This window comes from Balaenoptera ricei, chromosome 3, assembly GCF_028023285.1.
Source record: "Balaenoptera ricei isolate mBalRic1 chromosome 3, mBalRic1.hap2, whole genome shotgun sequence".
In the NCBI taxonomy this organism is placed as follows: Eukaryota; Metazoa; Chordata; class Mammalia; order Artiodactyla; family Balaenopteridae; genus Balaenoptera; species Balaenoptera ricei.
The window spans coordinates 77,962,095-77,979,689 of NC_082641.1; the positions used below are offsets into that span (position 1 = coordinate 77,962,095).

Sequence of the window (17,595 nt, forward strand, 5' to 3'; positions counted from 1 at the left end):
TAGCTACAGCACAACAAAGAAACAAAATAGAATTAAGAGTCCTTATGGAGCCACAACTTTGTGACTTTAAAGTACTCACTCTTCATAAATGCAAACAATATTTTAAAGTTTGTGGGGTTTTTTTGTGTGTCAAAGCTACAGATAGTTTTGAAAAATGAATAAAACCTATAGTATTCTAATTTTTATAGATCTCTTTCCAAACATCTACCCTGAAAATATGTTCCTAAGGTAGGGTCCATTTCAATAGAAAATTTATTTCTTTTCAGTTTTCATACGTCAAATTCACTTGTTGATTTCCTTCAAGCCTTCAAGAAGTTTATTTCTGATTTTACATTGATATGCACAGTAGATCAAGAACTAAATTAGAAACTGCAATTCTCATTCCTAAGACACTTAGCAGTTCTGATGTAAATAAGAGGGCCTGTGAAGTCTCTTAGATCAATTGATTTATTATTGTAAGAAATACAGGACAAAAATGATTCATTTTTAAGGATGGTATGCCTGGGCCACTGGCAAAGCCAGAAAACCCATCCCCTTCAAATAGAGAAAGAGACATGTTGGTAAAGAAAGGGTGAAGATATTTTACATATGAACAACTAAGGTAATTACTGTATTTTAATAATTTATATCATAAAACTGTTGATTGATTATCTTCTACATAGTTATTTGATTCTGCTAGGAGGCAGACAACATGGGTCCCTCTAGAACAATGAAATTATACAAGATCGCAAAACATTTTATCCTCTTGGCAATAATTCATTGCATTGCCCCTTAAAAAAGATAACCATATCACTAGGTTTCATGAGACATTTGGCTCCTCATGACTCAATTGCCTTAAATATTTTTGAAAAAAGTTATATACATAAATATATATTTTTTTTACAGATTCTGAAATTGTGAAGTTTAAGACTTTATCCAAAATTAATCCTGGATTCACAATTATCTTATTTTTCAAGTTCTCTAAGGAAGGAACAGAACACTATCTTCCTGAGAAAGTAAAACGAAACACCAAGCATCCCTAGTAGAAAGTTTTTCTTTACAGCCAAATACAAAACGTTTAAACAGCTGTGGAAATATGTCAGCATCATCTTACTGTTCAGTGGAAATGGAACACCTCAAGCTCCTGTCCCTCCTTCCTAATCTGTGAAAACTGACTTTAATGAATTACTAATACGAGATTAAGAGAAAACTAAAATGCATTCAGATTAGTATTAAGAAAGAATTTCTTAGTATTGATTAGTAGAGTATTACTATATTCATAAATACGGCTATGCCTTACATTCTCACTCTAAAATAAGATATCCCCAATACAACTTATTGAGTGATTATTAGACACTCTCAACTTTTTAAGTTCTATAAAAGACTGCCCTTTTCCTATGGCTGCTTAATTAAGTACCAACCCTCTAACACTGTGAGCCCAATTTAGCTATCTTTAATCAGTTCTCTACTGCATTCTGAGTTTTATTGCCTGAAGCTCCCTAGGAATCTTATCTTTTTAAATTCAACTGACTACTACTATTCATTCCCATAATCTATTCTTTCTAGACTGGACCCATTCCCAGGACACTTCACAAGACCACTGTTCCAAAATGTCAACTGTTAACTCAGAAAGGAAAGTGGCCTCTTCTCCCATGTTCTTGATAACACCAGCAACTCTGCCTTTACCTTCCTCCCGCTGGGGAGAAAGATCACAGATGGGAGAAAACTTTCTTTCCCCACTGATAGATGACAAAGCAACTCATTAAGTAGCTGACTAGAAAGATTTTTAGCTGGTGTCTAGGTATAGATAACTTCGAGACCTGCTTTCTCTTTTTCTTGTCAACCTGTTTTTAAACCTTGAATATTCAGCCTTTCTCCTAGATTCCTGACATATTTAAACTTGGCATCTCAAAACATTTCTTTTATGTTTATAGAACAATTAGAAAATATAGGGCTTCCCTGGTGGCGCAGTGGTTGAGAATCTGCCTGCCGATGCAGGGGACATGGGTTCGAGCCCTGGTCTGGGAAGATCCCACATGCCACGGAGCAACTGGGCCCGTGAGCCACAATTACTGAGCCTGCGCGTCTGGAGCCTGTGCTCCGCAGCAAGAGAGGCCACGATAGTGAGAGGCCCGCGCACCACGATGAAGAGTGGCCCCCGCTTGCCACAACTAGAGAAAGCTCTCGCACAGAAACAAAGACCCAACACAGCCATAAATAAATTAATTAATTAAAAAAAAAAAAAAAAAAAAGAAAATATAGATAAACAAATCTATCTCATTAGTAGGGTAATTAGTAAAGCAATGACATTCTGGTGTATAGCATTTCATTTTCTTTTGCAGATTTCTATTTGTGTTTGTGTATTTATTTTTTTAATTAGTATAATGGTATATATGATATCTTATTATTAATTAGGAAGAAGAAATGACAACTTCAAAAGTTTCCAACCTAAATCCATGGACAGTCTTGCCATTTACCACTTATATATTCTCTTATACCCATCAGGAAAATCTTTAGACAGAGTAACTTGACTACACTTAATATTTGGTATTTTATAATTTTTTGTTGCTACCATAGATGAGATCATTTTTACACTGAAACTCCTAATTGCTAGTGCTTAGGGAGGCCAGTGATTTTTTAAAATTATATTTATCACTTATTGGGCACTTTCTGTGTGCCACTTTGCTAAGCTCTAAGATAAGACTTTGGCCTAGGTGTTTTCACTTTAGGTTTGACATACAGCTAAAGAAATGGTTTAACAAACAATAAGAATTTCAAAATCTGCACCCATATACATACCTTCCCACTAGCTACCATACAAGAACTTTCTTTGCTCCTATCTAAAGCCTATCTCCTCTGAGCATCTAGACCCCATCTCTCCAACCTACTCGAGGACATTGCTCCAGCAAGTCTTGCTCTTTCTCATATCAACTTTTGCTTTCTACTGGATGACTCCCATCAGTTTATAAATGTTCTGCTATTTCTCCCATTTTAAAAGAAACACCTCTCCACTCCACCCTACCACTATTAAGCCAGTGGTTTTTAAACAGTTATTTCTGAACTGACCACCTTGCTGAAGGAAATCCTGTAAGTTTTTATAGTTTTTCACTTGGTTTATCTGCAGATACTGGCAAATTTGCCCCCACTTATCTATTATCCATAGCTTTTAGTTAATTTTCTTTTTCATTACATTAATGAGCATTCTCCAAACAATATTAAACTACAGAGATGAGAGTGGCCATGTGTATTTTATTGCTAACATTAAAAAGGATATTTCTGGGCTTCCCTGGTGGCACAGTGGTTAAGAATCCGCCTGCCAGTGCAGGGGACACAGGTTCGATCCCTGGCCCAGGAAGATCCCACATGCCGCGGAGCAGCTAAGCCCGTGTGCCACAAGTACTGAGCCTGTGCTCTAGAGCACGCGCTCTGCAACAAGAGAAGCCACGACAATGAGAAGTCTGCGCATCGCAAAAAAGAGTAGCCCCCGCTTGCCTCAACTAGAGAAAGCCCATGCGCAGCAACGAAGACCCAACACAGCCAAAAATAAAAACAAATAAATAAATAAAAATTAAAAAAAAAAGGATATTTCTGTTGTCTAATCACTAAGTATGCTAACTGGCTATTAGATTGATAAAGATAATTTTCATCATGTTAAGAAAGAATTCTTCTTTCTATTCCCTACTTAAGTTTTAATCCAGATTTAATATTGAATTTTTATCAAATGCCACTTTGACATCTATTGAAATATGTTCTGGTTTTTCTCATTTAATCCATGAAGATGACAGATTATAAATATACAAGTATATATGTTTATATTATTATATTTAAAGTTAATGATAATGAGAATTTTATGTAACATTTGTTTCTACAAAATCAATACAGCTTGTTATGAAGCTTGACGACACAGTGAACACCTGTGAATTCACTGTCCAACTTAAGAAAACATTAGCAATAATATATCTACCCATTGCTCCTCTCCTATCCCTTCTGCCTGCCTTTCTCTACCAGAAATAACAACTATTCTAATTTTTGTGATTATCATTCCTTTATTGTTTTTAATAATTTTATCACGTGTGTACCCACACAATATATTGTTTGACTTTGCCTGTTATTAAACTTTATAAAAATGGTGTCATACCATACATATGTAGTCTTCTACCCACTTAGAGTTTTCACTGCCATATTGCACAGAGCTCTAAGTCACTGCTTTTCACTGTTGCGTACTCTTCCACGAAATCAGTATGCCACTGTTTATCTCTATTAGCCTGCCATTGTTCTTAACTAGTGTGAACAAAATTTGGCAAAAAGGGCTTCAAATCCCCTAAGTGTTAAGAATTAAAAGTATCAACACTCATAAGTATTCACAACTAAACCAGTATTCTTAACAATTGAAAAAAAAAATAAGTCTTTAAATAGAGCTTTATAACAGAATTCCACTATAAATACACTTTTTGTCTTCTCACTACTGGACTGCCAAGTATAATTAAATACTATAAAATGTCCTTTGGAGCAGTTTCTTGAAAATCCTTTTGTTCCAAATCCCCCAATACCAATGTCTCCTGGACAGCTCCATCTTGATAGAACAAGGTATGGAGTTATTATCTGAACACCTCATGGACATCATGTCCCAAATTAAACACCCCATGAGTTCTGCCTCAGTCTGTTCTTTCATCTATTTTAGATCTTGAATAATGGCCTCACCATCCAACCAAACGCTCATCATAAATATGGCGCCATCCTCAACTCCTCTCTTTCCTTTCTCCCCATGCAGAAGGAATAACAAAGTTAAGGTAGCTACTGGATAAACACGTTAAAATGCAAATCTGATCACATGACTCCCTGGCTAAAATTTCTAAAATTAAAAAAAAAGAAGATGATCATCTTCTGTAGTGTTTTTTAAACCACAGACTGTGACCCATTGGAAGGTTATGACACTATTTTAGTGGATTGTGATCAGGATTCTTTTAAATTGAAATAGAAAATGTCAGAGTATACTGGTAAAGGATAAATAATGTGCTGTGAAACTTTTATTTTAGCTGTGTGAATGTGTACACTGATATCTGTAAAGGGTCACAATGTAAAATGTTTTTTCTTACTGAGACTTGTTACTAAATGTGTTTGAAAGCATCTACTGTAGTCAGTGGTCCCCTTCAGAAAATGATGAAAATTATGAACCTTCTCCTGAGAAGAGAATGTGTATATACCTACATATGTGCATATTCTTATCATATTCTTAATTATAGTGAACCTAGCTATTAGAATGAAATCTAGGGGGAAAAATCTTAAACGCCAGACTTCCAGACCTCATCATAGACCCCCAGGGAGACTTTATAGATAAGAAGCACTGATCTCCAAGGTGAAATTCAAGCTCCTTAAGAAGGTGGCAACTTTTGCCACATGTGCTTACTACATCTCTGAGACCTCCTTGACTGTCCTGCTTCCTCTTGCTAGCTGGGGAGATACTCAACAAATGTTCATATGAATGTCAGAATAAAATGCTCATTGAACATTTATTACAGGCAGGTAAATCAGTGTAGTGATGAAAACAGGCTCTGGAACTAGATGCCTAGGTTTGTGTGCCGGCTCCTTTAGTCACTAATTGTGTGAGCTTTTACAAGTGGTTTAACTTCAGAGCCATAGTTAGCACACTAGCAGAATGGGAATATCTGCTTCATGACATCCCTGTGAGGATTAAATGAGAATAATATACATAAAGTGCTTAGTATAGGATTCTAAGCATGTAATAAATATTCAATAAATTTTAGCTAAAATTATTGAAAAAAGTTGGAATCTGTAAGCAAAATAATAGAATAGATGACTGTGCATTTATGGTAAATACAGTACAAAGACTAGTTAGTGAGATTTGAAAATTCCTAGCCTGATAAGGGCAAATTCATTAGCCTCAAAGCATGTCTATGAGCTTTTTAAGTCTTTAAGTCAGTAAAACTCTTTTCTTCTAAACTTGTTTTCCAAACAAATTACTTTTATAAGTAAAGGTTTTTAGCCTAAAAAATCTGAGAACATTTTAATTTCATACTCTTGTTCCTTCCAGTTTAAATCACAAGAATAGTTATAAAAATTTACCTTCCCTATAAATTCTCCAGATTATCTAACACATGGAGCTAACAAGCAAACTAGTCAAGGGTGGGGTCAGGAAAGAAAACTTTTGAAAAGATTCTAGTTAGATAAAATCTTATTGCAGAATACAGGAACTCTCTAAATACTTCCACTGCATTGCTGTAGTTTAGGTGCCAGCAACTGTATGGCTATGTACCACTGCATAATATAAAATGCTGACAAACTATGACACAGTACTAATATGCTGTTGATACTGAGATACATTCTAATTCCAAAGACGTTAAATGTTAAAAAGAAAACAAGCCTTGGAATCAACAACATATAGTAATTTTGTTGTTGTTGTGTTAAATATTGTTTGAAATAAGATCTGGGGCTTGGACATATTCTGCTAAATTGTTTTTCCTGCTTTAAATTTTGACTTTTCTTTTTAATAGAGCTCTTATAAGCTCTTTAATAAAGCTCTTATAAGGATAAGGCCTTGCACAGAGTAAGAGGTCAAAAGATATTTACATACTGCTTGTGGCTCAAATTTAGGGGTGGGTTAGCTATAAGAACCATAGGTGTTATAAAATGGTTAAAGATTATTATTTTCCAAGCTTAAATAAGTGAGTGCTGTTAAGTGACAATGTCTGTAACATAGACAACTGAATTTCACAAGTTTCAGTTTTCGGTGGGAAACAAAAAGGCAAAGCCATCAGTGGCAGATTTTATTGACAAACAGATGGTGTCAGGAACAAGAGCTGGCATTTCAAGGTCTTATTTACCTTTGTCCAAACACTGTCTACCGTGGTGCTTGGTACAGTGCAAATATTCACAAATGCTTGTTGAATGAAGATAGTAAGCTTAACTGACTGCTAAGAATGCAGTTAATGGTATTTGTAGCAAATTCAGATTTAAATCATAGTTCCAATGGCTGCTTTCCAAAGTGACTGCAGTTTGGTGAAGGACAGAGCAGGATGATTTAGTCTTCAACTCCTTTATGAGTGTGTTTTGGGAGGCTTGTCCTGCTGTGGCCCACACTGGATGGAGCCTGTGTGGCGTACACTGAGATAGCTTCCTCAGGCAACACAACCATACAGTCAAAGTCACCCTCCCACCCTCACCATTCTGCACGTCTCCTTTATGTCACTGGTGTCTGTAGTGGTACCTGGCCATGATTTGTGAACTTAGCTCTCTACTCTTTTTTATTTAGAAACCCCACAGGTAATTCTTATCCAGAAAGAAAAGGAGAGCAGAGGTGGGTGGCAACATAAAATAGAGAAGTTGGTCAATAGCTTCAAACTATTATTCAGTTATTGTTTGAGATAATAGGAGTTTCCAGAATGTCAGCCCATACCACTGGCCAAATGACATTTTACATATATATACATATATATATATACACATACACACACACACACACACAGTATACTATATACATAAATTATATAATCTTTGATATATATCAAAGTTAAATATTTCTTTCAAATTGGGTAATTTACTATTGGATTAATACCTTAGTAAATTAACATGTGGTTAATGGGTTATAATTCAATGCAAATATGTTATCTACACATGTTAACCACTGTAATATTAAAAAAATTAAAACAGAACTGCCATAAAAGGATTTAATTTTAACACCTTTGTAGTATTAATTACATTCAGAGCTGAGTGTATAAAGGTAGCTGTTAGTCAGCAACCTTTGAGCAGACTGACTAAACACAACCGTTGGCAAAACCAGTGGACTAGCCAAACCAAAAACAGCAGGGGAAAGCAGAGCGCAGGCATATCATCTAAGAAGGAATGACAGTGCTGGGGATTTATTTTTATCTCTGCTGCTGTTTCAAGCAGATAGTTATCTTTGCTTCCCGAGTATCAAGTAGATTAGAGAAGGGTAGTCTGTGGGAAGTATTTTCAGGTGGGTTGAAATTGGCTACTAATTTCAAATACTGTATAATTTAGTTTTTCAAACCCAATCTTCTCTCCAGCCCCCCAAAAGGAAAATAAATAATTAACAAAATACTTCTGAATGCTTTGCTAAGTTTGGAAGTTAAGAAAAAAAAAAAAAAAGAAAATCCAACTCTGTTCTTTAGAGTTTATGGCTCTACTGCAAAAATTTTAACACTAATCAAGCCTTTAAAGTTAGCAGTTAAATGCTGATTTCATCTTCAGAAGGTCAGTGTGCCTTTTTGGAAGACGTACATCTAAAAGCTGTTTGACTGGCTGTGCCTTGCTCATTCTTAGAAAAGTGTGTGTTACTCAGTATTTCACAGGAGACATGACATGGTACTTAGAGACAATATTTTCTGTCCTCATCTTAAGGTTAATTTCTAAATTACATATGCAAAGCGAACTTCTATGTTTTAAAGCCTCTGGGATTGCTGAGTCTGAAGTAAGCAATTAAATTAGAGAGAATTTTGGAACAACATTCTCATAACAAATACTGAGTTAATACTGAGGTCTGGAATCCTATTTACTGTGACAAAGTTAACATTATTTCTCACTGCCCTGGGACAATCATTTCCTGCAAATGAGTCCCTGATGCCACAGGCAAGTCCACTCTGCAAGGCTGCCACAGGCCAACAGATGTGGCCATTATTTGCTGTTGAAAACGTTGCCATTTCAGATTTTATCTGAATTATAAACATACCACAGATCTACCTTTTTGTGTATGAGTGTGTACATAGATTTTAATAGACCTTCTGGTATTTTACATACCTATTTCCACGATATAATATTTTGCATCTACCAAAACCTTTGTTTAAAACCCTGATTCATACCAATCAGAAATACATAAGCCTTGTTCCTGAGAGTCCCCTGTACCTATAGAAGTTCTGAAAGGAGGGTTCTGGATAAGTCCTACATTATTAATTCTTTCCTGAGTATTAGTCTATATATGTTTGTCAGATTCTGAGTTCCCTGAGGGCACACCCCATGTCTTACCCATCCCTGTATCTTTGCACACAAAGCACTTAGCAAAGTACTTGGCACCAGTAAGGGCTAAAAGAATGTTTGTGCAATAAATAAGAAACAAACAGAACAATAAAGCTATTAGCACACCCACTGATTAGGCACCTGTTTATAGTTTACTGAATAATTATTTTAGTAGATAACTGCATCAGTAACAACTGCCATTACTTGAAAATACTGAGTTAACTTACTTCCAGTACCTCTCCTTTTACAGCTGTTTGGTATAGTGGGGAGAATTTTCCCTGGCAGAGTGAAGACCTAGACAGTAGTTACAGCTGTGTCTCCATCAGCTGTGTGTCTTTAAATAAGAAACTTTCAACAAACATAAAAATAAAGAGTAATTCGTTTTTAAAACTTTACTGAAACACACATTTTTGGAAAATTTTCCCCTGCCACATTTTCAGTATCCAGTTAAAATATGAGACAGAACTAACCTGATTTGGATAAAGCTTGCTCAACAATAAAGATGCAGCTTTTGGAAACCATGTGCATTATACCATTACACCCCTCTGAATGTTATAACTCGAACACCTCAATACTGTAGCCATGTGAATCTTACCAGCTACCTTTTCTATTCAATTAGAATGGTCTATAAAAATGTACAATCCTAGTAAACCTTTAGTTATGAGTATCCTAGGTATGTATTAGAACTGCAAGGATAATTGGTTGAGCCATACTCTTAAAAATCAACAAGGTAATTTTGGCTGATTTATTCAGCTCCTGATATTTATGAGTTTTGAAAACATAATTAACTGTTCCTATAGATATTTCCTCGTCTTTTCAGAATCCATAAAATGCCTTCAATGACCATTCAGTTTCCTGACTACCCTTTTCCACTAAGGGAAAAGGGTGAGATGAAGTGTGAAAGACAAATTTTCATTTTTTATGCTATAAAAGCTGCTGCCCAACTGTGATGATAAAAATCCAGGTAATCAATGATTCTCAGAATTTTCACTCTTTAAGAGCATATTGCTATACTTCGTTTAATGGTCCAGTCTGCATTTTTTTTTAGAAGAAAACTTCAATTTAAGAGAACATGTTCAGGGCTTCCCTGGTGGTGCAGTGGTTAAGAATCCGCCTGCCAATGCAGGGGACAAGGGTTCGAGCCCTGTTACAGGAAGATCCCACATGCCGTGGAGCAACTAAACCTATGCGCCACAACTATGGAGCCTGTGCTCCACAACAAGAGAAGCCACTGCAATGAGAAGCCCGCGCACCGCAACAAAGAGTAGGCACCGCTCACCGCAACTAGAAAAAGCCCGCGCACAGCAACGAAGACCCAACGCAGCCAAAAATAATAAATAAATAAAATAAATGAATTTATTAAAAAAAAAAGAGAACGTGTTAAGGCACAATAGTAAATATGCTTAAAAGTTAACCTGCCAAGACCCAAATTCTGACCTTCTAAAAACATTACAGAGGGGGAAAAAAATCCTATAATTAGTAACAAGGAACAGCATAAACATGCAGTGCTTAGCATCAGGGAAAGAGGAAATAATCTTAACGCTAAATGTTCACTTTTTAAATGATATTTTAACAATATTTCAGTTGTATTTCAAATATGTCTATATAGGACACTATCATGACAGTTAATGTATATTTTCAATCACATTTGATGTAAAGCCTGTAAATTTGTTAGACTTGCCACATTCTTTCTAGAGAAAGTTTCAAAGTGTCTGAAACACTATATTAAAAGACAACTAAAATTTCTCATTGGGAAAAACTCTTTTGTGGGAAATCTAAATTAAAACCTTCCAATTTAAAGTCCTAAACATTTTCCATGTAGGAAAACTCTAAGTATACTTCTTCAGATAGTTTTTAAAGCAATCAGCACCGGCAATGTTAAATTATCGTGGCTCTCAAGAAAAACAGAGGAACACTGTACAGAAGACCCTCACATTTGTGGCTCTGTGTATTCCCTGTGGGCTGTGCCAACCCACTCTCTCCCCAGTAATGACTCTTTGTTTTTACTAAGTCCCAAAGGGCTGGTGAGAGCGCTGCAAAGAGAAGGGGGGGAGGGGTGGATGGAATGCAGCTGCAGGCTCTGAAACAATGCTGAGTCCATATATTTTGTTCCCAGTTAGAATAATAAAAAGGGGACTGCAGTGGGGGGTGAGGGGATGGAGAAGACAGAATCCAGAATAAGCAAGGTAGGGCCAAGTATTCCATAGCTCTCATTCTGCAGCACCCCCTCCTCTCCCTACACTCATACTATCCCAACTCTAATAACCATTCATTTGGTTAAAAAGCTTATCTGTTAAAATTCAAACACCCATTAAGATTTAAACCTATCAGTCATTTATATCTAAATTACTTTTATCAGTGAACTATACTCAGACAAAGAATAGAGTAGGTAGAGAGAATGGAGCTTGCAAAGATAAACTGGGGAAGCATGGACACAAAGATAGGAAAGTTTGGGGGAGGTACGTAGGAGATTTCTGAAAGGGAGGTCCAAGGTTTCAAACAGAAACTGCCTGCTTTGTAAAGGTACCTAGGGCCTGGGGGGTAACTGGTATGCTACAGAAAACCATATTCCTTCTAAGACTGCTAAAAGCTACATGTTTCTGAATCAAGAGCTTGGAAGCCTGCACATATTGGTTCCTCATTATTCAGTCTAACCTAGTGCCTCCTAAGAAAATGTCTCTCACTTGCATTTCCCTGGCCTCCAGGTCCCAACTGGGAGAATAAAAGAATTAAGGGAAGAGGGAAGAAGCAGACACCAAACAAGGTGTCAGCTGCTAGTGAGGGAAAAGCAGCTCAAACCCTACTCTTCTCCCCTGGGTACTGCCCTCTCTTCCCAGATAACCCTTTACTGAAATGCATAGCCCTGCTGAGCTCAAGAAGTGAGGCCTGCCTCTCGAACATCCCTTCAGATATTGTTGATGCTATTAAAATTTGTAAGAAAATTCAAGAAGCCTCAAGTAAATAACTGACACTAATACCTCAAAAATAGTATCAGCATGCACTAGAGACTATCTAAAAAGCTATGAAACAAAATTCAGAAGAATGCTTGTTCCAATTAGGATCCCATTCATGAACACTCAGTTACTGGGGGGAGAAAAAAAAGGACTTCATTGTAAAGCTATCATGTAGAAGCAAACCTCTGACATCCACACACAAACATCTCCTTCAGGTTAGCATTCCACAAGATTTAGAAGTACTCTTAGTTGGTGTTGAATGATACAATTAATCTCTTGACTCTTGAAATGTTTTCAAGTTATAAAGTTTAGAAAGACTGTATTTATTCACATTGAATTTTTGCATTTTGTGACATAGACAAAAATTCACAAGTGTATAGATTTATAATAAACAGGAATATGATCTTCCCCCCTCAGGTTGCCTTTTCTCTAGAGCTCTAAAATCCATTTACAGATATTCCAAATCTCCATACTGTAGACAGTATATAGAGACAAATTCAGAAATGCATATTAATTTAAATGAAGGAATGATTGAGTCTATTTATTTTATTAATATTAAATAGTAATAATTATGAAATAATATTGACACTATTCCTGTAAAATTTATCATCTATTACAAATACAAAATTCATAGGTGCATTTTATTAGGAGTTATCATTTATTATACTTTTAAATCCAGCAATAAAATAGACAATACTCTGTTTATTCTGTGTACTAGAAAAATTCAATTTTCTATATATACATTTCATTTCTTAGTATGTACAATCAAAGAAATTAAGTCCATAGACAGCAAAAGTTTGTTAATATTAACAACAATCACATAATTGTAACTTGCCTGAAATTAATAATTCTTTATGGTTACTTAATTGTGGTAAACAAAATATAATCTCATAATACTATGATGTATGATACGCTTCAATAAAAACGTTAAAAAATCAATTATCTATGACTTGGAAAAAAACTACTCTCAATATCTATACCTGAATTACTTAGCTAAATCAAGAAGATAATTCAAGTCTTAAAGGTGTCATAAATTTACATTTAGTCACAAAGTTCACAAAATATGAGCGACATTATATTAAGAGGCACAGGTGAAAACAAATTTTAAGACGTAAATATAATAACGTGTAAGATTAGATTTTCTTGCTAAAACAATAAGAGTACTCACCCCTTGGAGCCCTTGGAACTGAATTGAAGGTCGAAAAGGAATTAAATTCTATTAAAAGAAACATAAGAAACAAACACGTCAACCTTGGTTACTGGGACACGGAACTAAATGATTAAACTCTAAATCTATGCACTTGGTCAGTGCTATAGTCTGTGAAAACCTTTTCATTACATACTTAGGTTTATATGTCATTATATTAAGATGCCTTGATAAATGATACTGCACTACTGACATTTCTCTGAATACACAACCGAAGGTATCTTTTGGCAGTGTAGCTAATCAGGTTTTTGAAAATGACTGACATGATTTGGCAAAAAATGATTAGTGTACTAATTCAATTCTACATGAAAAAGTATTATTGCTTAGTTTCTTGATATGTTTTTTAAAAAGGTAGGGGAAAGCAAGAGATAGTCAAAGAAACTTTGCAAAACTCTTAAGAGGATGCTAGAAATATAAAATTAAAATATTTGAGAATGAACTGTGGTTTCCATTTTCTCACATTTTACCAGAGATTAGTTTTTAGTTGAGGGTCAAACAGGTTACCAATTTTCTCACAAGATTCTCCCAGGAGAATATAATTTCTAGAACAATGTTTTGTTTTATTATGAGCTTTGTCCTGTTCATAATTTTTATATTTTCTCATAGAGTTGTGTATTTAGAACAAAAGCTGAAACTGTAAACATCTACCATAGTCTCAGGCATGATTTCCTGTACCTAAAGTCACCAGTATGGGGCTGGTTCACCACTATTGGAACGCTTTTCCAAACTTCTAACAGAAATTCATAGGGAAATCAGATTTGGGTAGCATTTTAATAGTAACACATCAGCCTGTAAACTATTCTTCATACCCTTGTATCCAAACCCAATACACAAAAACAAAAGCAGTGGTTTCTGGTCTCAACTCTACTTTAAAGAAAAATACAGAGGCACCCATGTGCCCCTCCCTCAGCCACTGCACATTAACTACTACCTACCAGGTACTTCCCAAAACTTCTCTACAGATTTAAAAGTTTACTAATCACGATTACAATAAACTAAAGAGAAATAAGGAAAGGATAAGTACTTTAAAAGACAGATCATCTGAATATAAAATCAAGTGGTAGCATTAACCATTCTATTATTATTTATAAAAATGGGTAAACATCTTCTTGAAGAAAACATAATAGATACTATTACCATTGTTCTACCACCATAAAAAGATAATTTAACTTTAGACTTATCAGCAGAATCAAAGCACTACTGGGTGACAAAATTTATTTCTTGGTGTGGGAGAAGTAGGTAACAATTTTTCATAGTGATTCATTCTAATTCACAGTCTTTTATGAAAATATAAAATACAGATTAACGCTAACTTGAATTTCCTTAGAGGGAGAAAACCTCACCCAAACCTACCTTCCATAGCTAAACCTCTACCTGAAGTAATGGTAGCTTGCCTGCAGAAGCCCTGGGGAGGCCCCCTTTGTGTGTAAGTAGGTGGCACTACAATTTAGGTAAGACAGGTCCAGGTTCTAGCTTTCTGAATATTTCAATCAGCCCTGCCTCCTGCTCTCTCTTCAAATCACAAACACTGAACATCTCCTCTGAGGCTGGTTACACTTTCCTCTCTGACTCCTTGCAGGCAGGTTATCTTCAGCTCACCACTGGAATTTGAACTTCTCTATCAAGTTCATCAATTCTTCTTGGTCAAACAAATGCTAACTTTCCTCAATTTTCAAATTGCTCACTTCTCCACTGGATGTCACTTGGAGACACCACTCCTCCTAGCTCTTTGATCATGCCTTTCACTTTCCTCTTTCTAGATCCAGTCTCTCTTGGAGGCTCACCCTTGCCTATTTGGTGATGACTCTGAATCTCTTTCCTATTCCTCAACTTGGCATCTCTCTGCAACTTGCAACTTATCACAGCCTAGGACATTTTGCATTAGAAACTCTCAATGACAGCAAAATTGGCAAACACTAAACCACCTCCGCCCCTCGCCAAACTGGCACCTCTTTGCTACTTTCTGGCAAGGGTGCTTCTATCTTGTTGGTTCTCCAGGTTCACAACCTTAACGCACAGCCTCTTCTCCCTCTCCCCTCACCGTACTTTATTAGGCAATCGCACACTGCTAGAATCACAGAATTCCAGGTCCAGAGGTACTCCAGTTGGTGCCCAGCCCCACCCCCCACCCTTAACCACAATGGGCCATGAGTCCCATTAATAACTAAGCTGGGACCAGAATCTAGGACTCAATCTTCCTGTTTTGCCATACTGTTTTTCTTCTACTATCTTGGGCTCCACACACATCTGTTATGGTAGATTCATGGGCACTTGCTCCTTTATGCCAGAGAGTTCGCATTTTAGTTGGAGAACATTTTTAAATTATTAAATATTGTACTAGGCTAAGTACTGCTGGGAGGTGCAGTAAGGATTCTCACAAAGGAGAAAAGTATGGGTTAGAAGAGATACTAGAAAAGAGAAAAGGCTCATGGAAAAGATGGCTCTTGAGTAGCAATTTTGAAAAGACAAACTCCAGGGAGAGGGAGTACCCTAAGCAAAAAAGCAAGGAGACAGGAATGGGTACTGTGCAGGCAGATGGCACGTCTTTTCACACGTGAAACATAACATAAAGGATGAGAATTGGACCTGGTGATCCCTGGCTAATCTCTCCTTGACCTCAAAATTTGTCTTCAGTTTTAGCTTCTATCCACTACAGAATAAATAGGACAGTAATTTAAATTTCAGACCTCATAATTTCTAAAGATTCATCACCCTGTGAAATAACCCTATCCTAATCCATTACCCCCTTAGGGATGGCCTTTAAGTCTTGTCTTTGACATGATAAACAACTGGAGGCTCTTCTGATTTTTGGAATAAGAAAGTGAGTTGCTGAAAGAATGAAGTGTTTCAGGGAAAGCAGCTCTTTCAGTCATGTGTAAGAAAGACAGAGAGAGAGATCAATTGGGGCTAGGGAAAAGGATTAGACATCAGCTCCAGGGGATGTTTTATTTAGGAACACTCTGGTGATAAAGGCCTAAATTAGTATGGCTTCATCTGGAGCAAACACGAGATGGTGGAATGAGCAGACCTTCCCGAGAATGAATGATAAAATGTGATGAAAGCTTGAATATCAGGCGTACACGCGCACAAAAGAAGCAAAGGTGGCTCAGGGCTCTCAATCATCATCTGGGGCCAGTCTGCCCCAGACTCCCTCATATTAAGCTTAGTCTCTACTTTGAAAGCTCCTAGCCTGTTTCAGGTCCCTATCACCACGCACCTAGACAAAGGCCTTCCTCCCTTCCTTCAATTCCTTCCAAAGGCTACTCATTCCAATAGCTAACAGAAGCTTTCTCAGATACCACCCTCAGCATGTCACATAGCCTGCAGTGGGTTCTATCAAAGCAAAACAAACTCCTCCACATAGAAAGCAGACGGTCCAACTATAGCACCAACCAATTTCATCTTCCACTTCCCAACTGTGGCTCAGCAGTGTTAACCTTTTTCAGTCTGTTTATTTTATAAACAATTTCCTCTCTATTTCTACCTCCTATCTGTTCTTTCAACCTGGCATACCTTCCCAAACACTATTTTGCCAATCCATACTAATCACTTAACATTCAAGCTTAAGATTAATTTCCTCAGCTAGGCCTTGTTTTAGATAAATCAGAAATCAAAGACTCAATGAGTTTAAGGACCCAATGCAGGTAAATGTGAAAGAGACTGGGTGTAAAGCAACAGGGCAGTGGCGAGTACCTGGGGAATGAATGCCCAACTGAGAAAGGACTCAAATTTTAAAATGTTAAACCTTTTTCTCACCAAACAAAACACTGCTGCCACCATTTTGCTAACTCTGAACTATGCCCACTTCAGCTACCATTAGCTATTGTTTTTTCCAGATGCCTGTGTCTATGGTACCACTACACTGGGGGTGTATTTTTTTCATAGGTTTTCTTACTCCTAGTTGTTATGATACAGAAGAGTCTAACACATATTTAACTTACAAGTATTTATCTACATTATGATAAAAAAAATATTATAAAATCACTTTGGCTATGTTCTCTTTATATATGCGGTATACAACTATACGCATTATATACTTTATAGATTACTATTCTGGGTAGTATAGACAAAACAATACCACTAATGCTTTACATCAACTTAGGGATTTTCAAGAGTAATTTGTTTTTTTTCAATAAATTTATTCATTTATTTTTGGCTGCGTGGGGTCTTCGTTGCTGCACGCGGGCTTTCTCTAGTTGCGGTGAGCAGGGGCTACTCTTCATTGCGGTGCGCGGGCTTCTCATTGCGGTGGCTTCACTTGTTGCGGAGCACAGGCTCTAGGTGCACGGGCTTCAGTAGTTGTGGCTCGCAGGCTCTACCCAATCTTTTGCCTCATGACCTGAATTTAGAACCTAACCTCCTGATATGCTTAGAGTTCTATCTGTATTGCTTGATTCCTCAACAAAAATGATAACTTGTTTTTGTTTACATAGTCTTGTAATGTACAGAGTATTTTTATATCCA

The 17,595-nt window shown here is 36.6% G+C and overlaps 1 protein-coding gene across 1 annotated transcript in view; it reads right to left on the reverse strand.

Annotated features, from left to right (window-relative positions):
* The window catches only part of ELL2 (elongation factor for RNA polymerase II 2), a 74,306-nt gene that overhangs the window by 41,797 nt on the left and 14,914 nt on the right, over nucleotides 1-17,595 (reverse strand). The window contains exon 2 of the mRNA XM_059916818.1: nucleotides 13,093-13,140. Within this exon, the coding sequence (XP_059772801.1) occupies nucleotides 13,093-13,140 (48 nt within the window). The remainder of the gene's footprint in view (nucleotides 1-13,092; nucleotides 13,141-17,595) is intronic.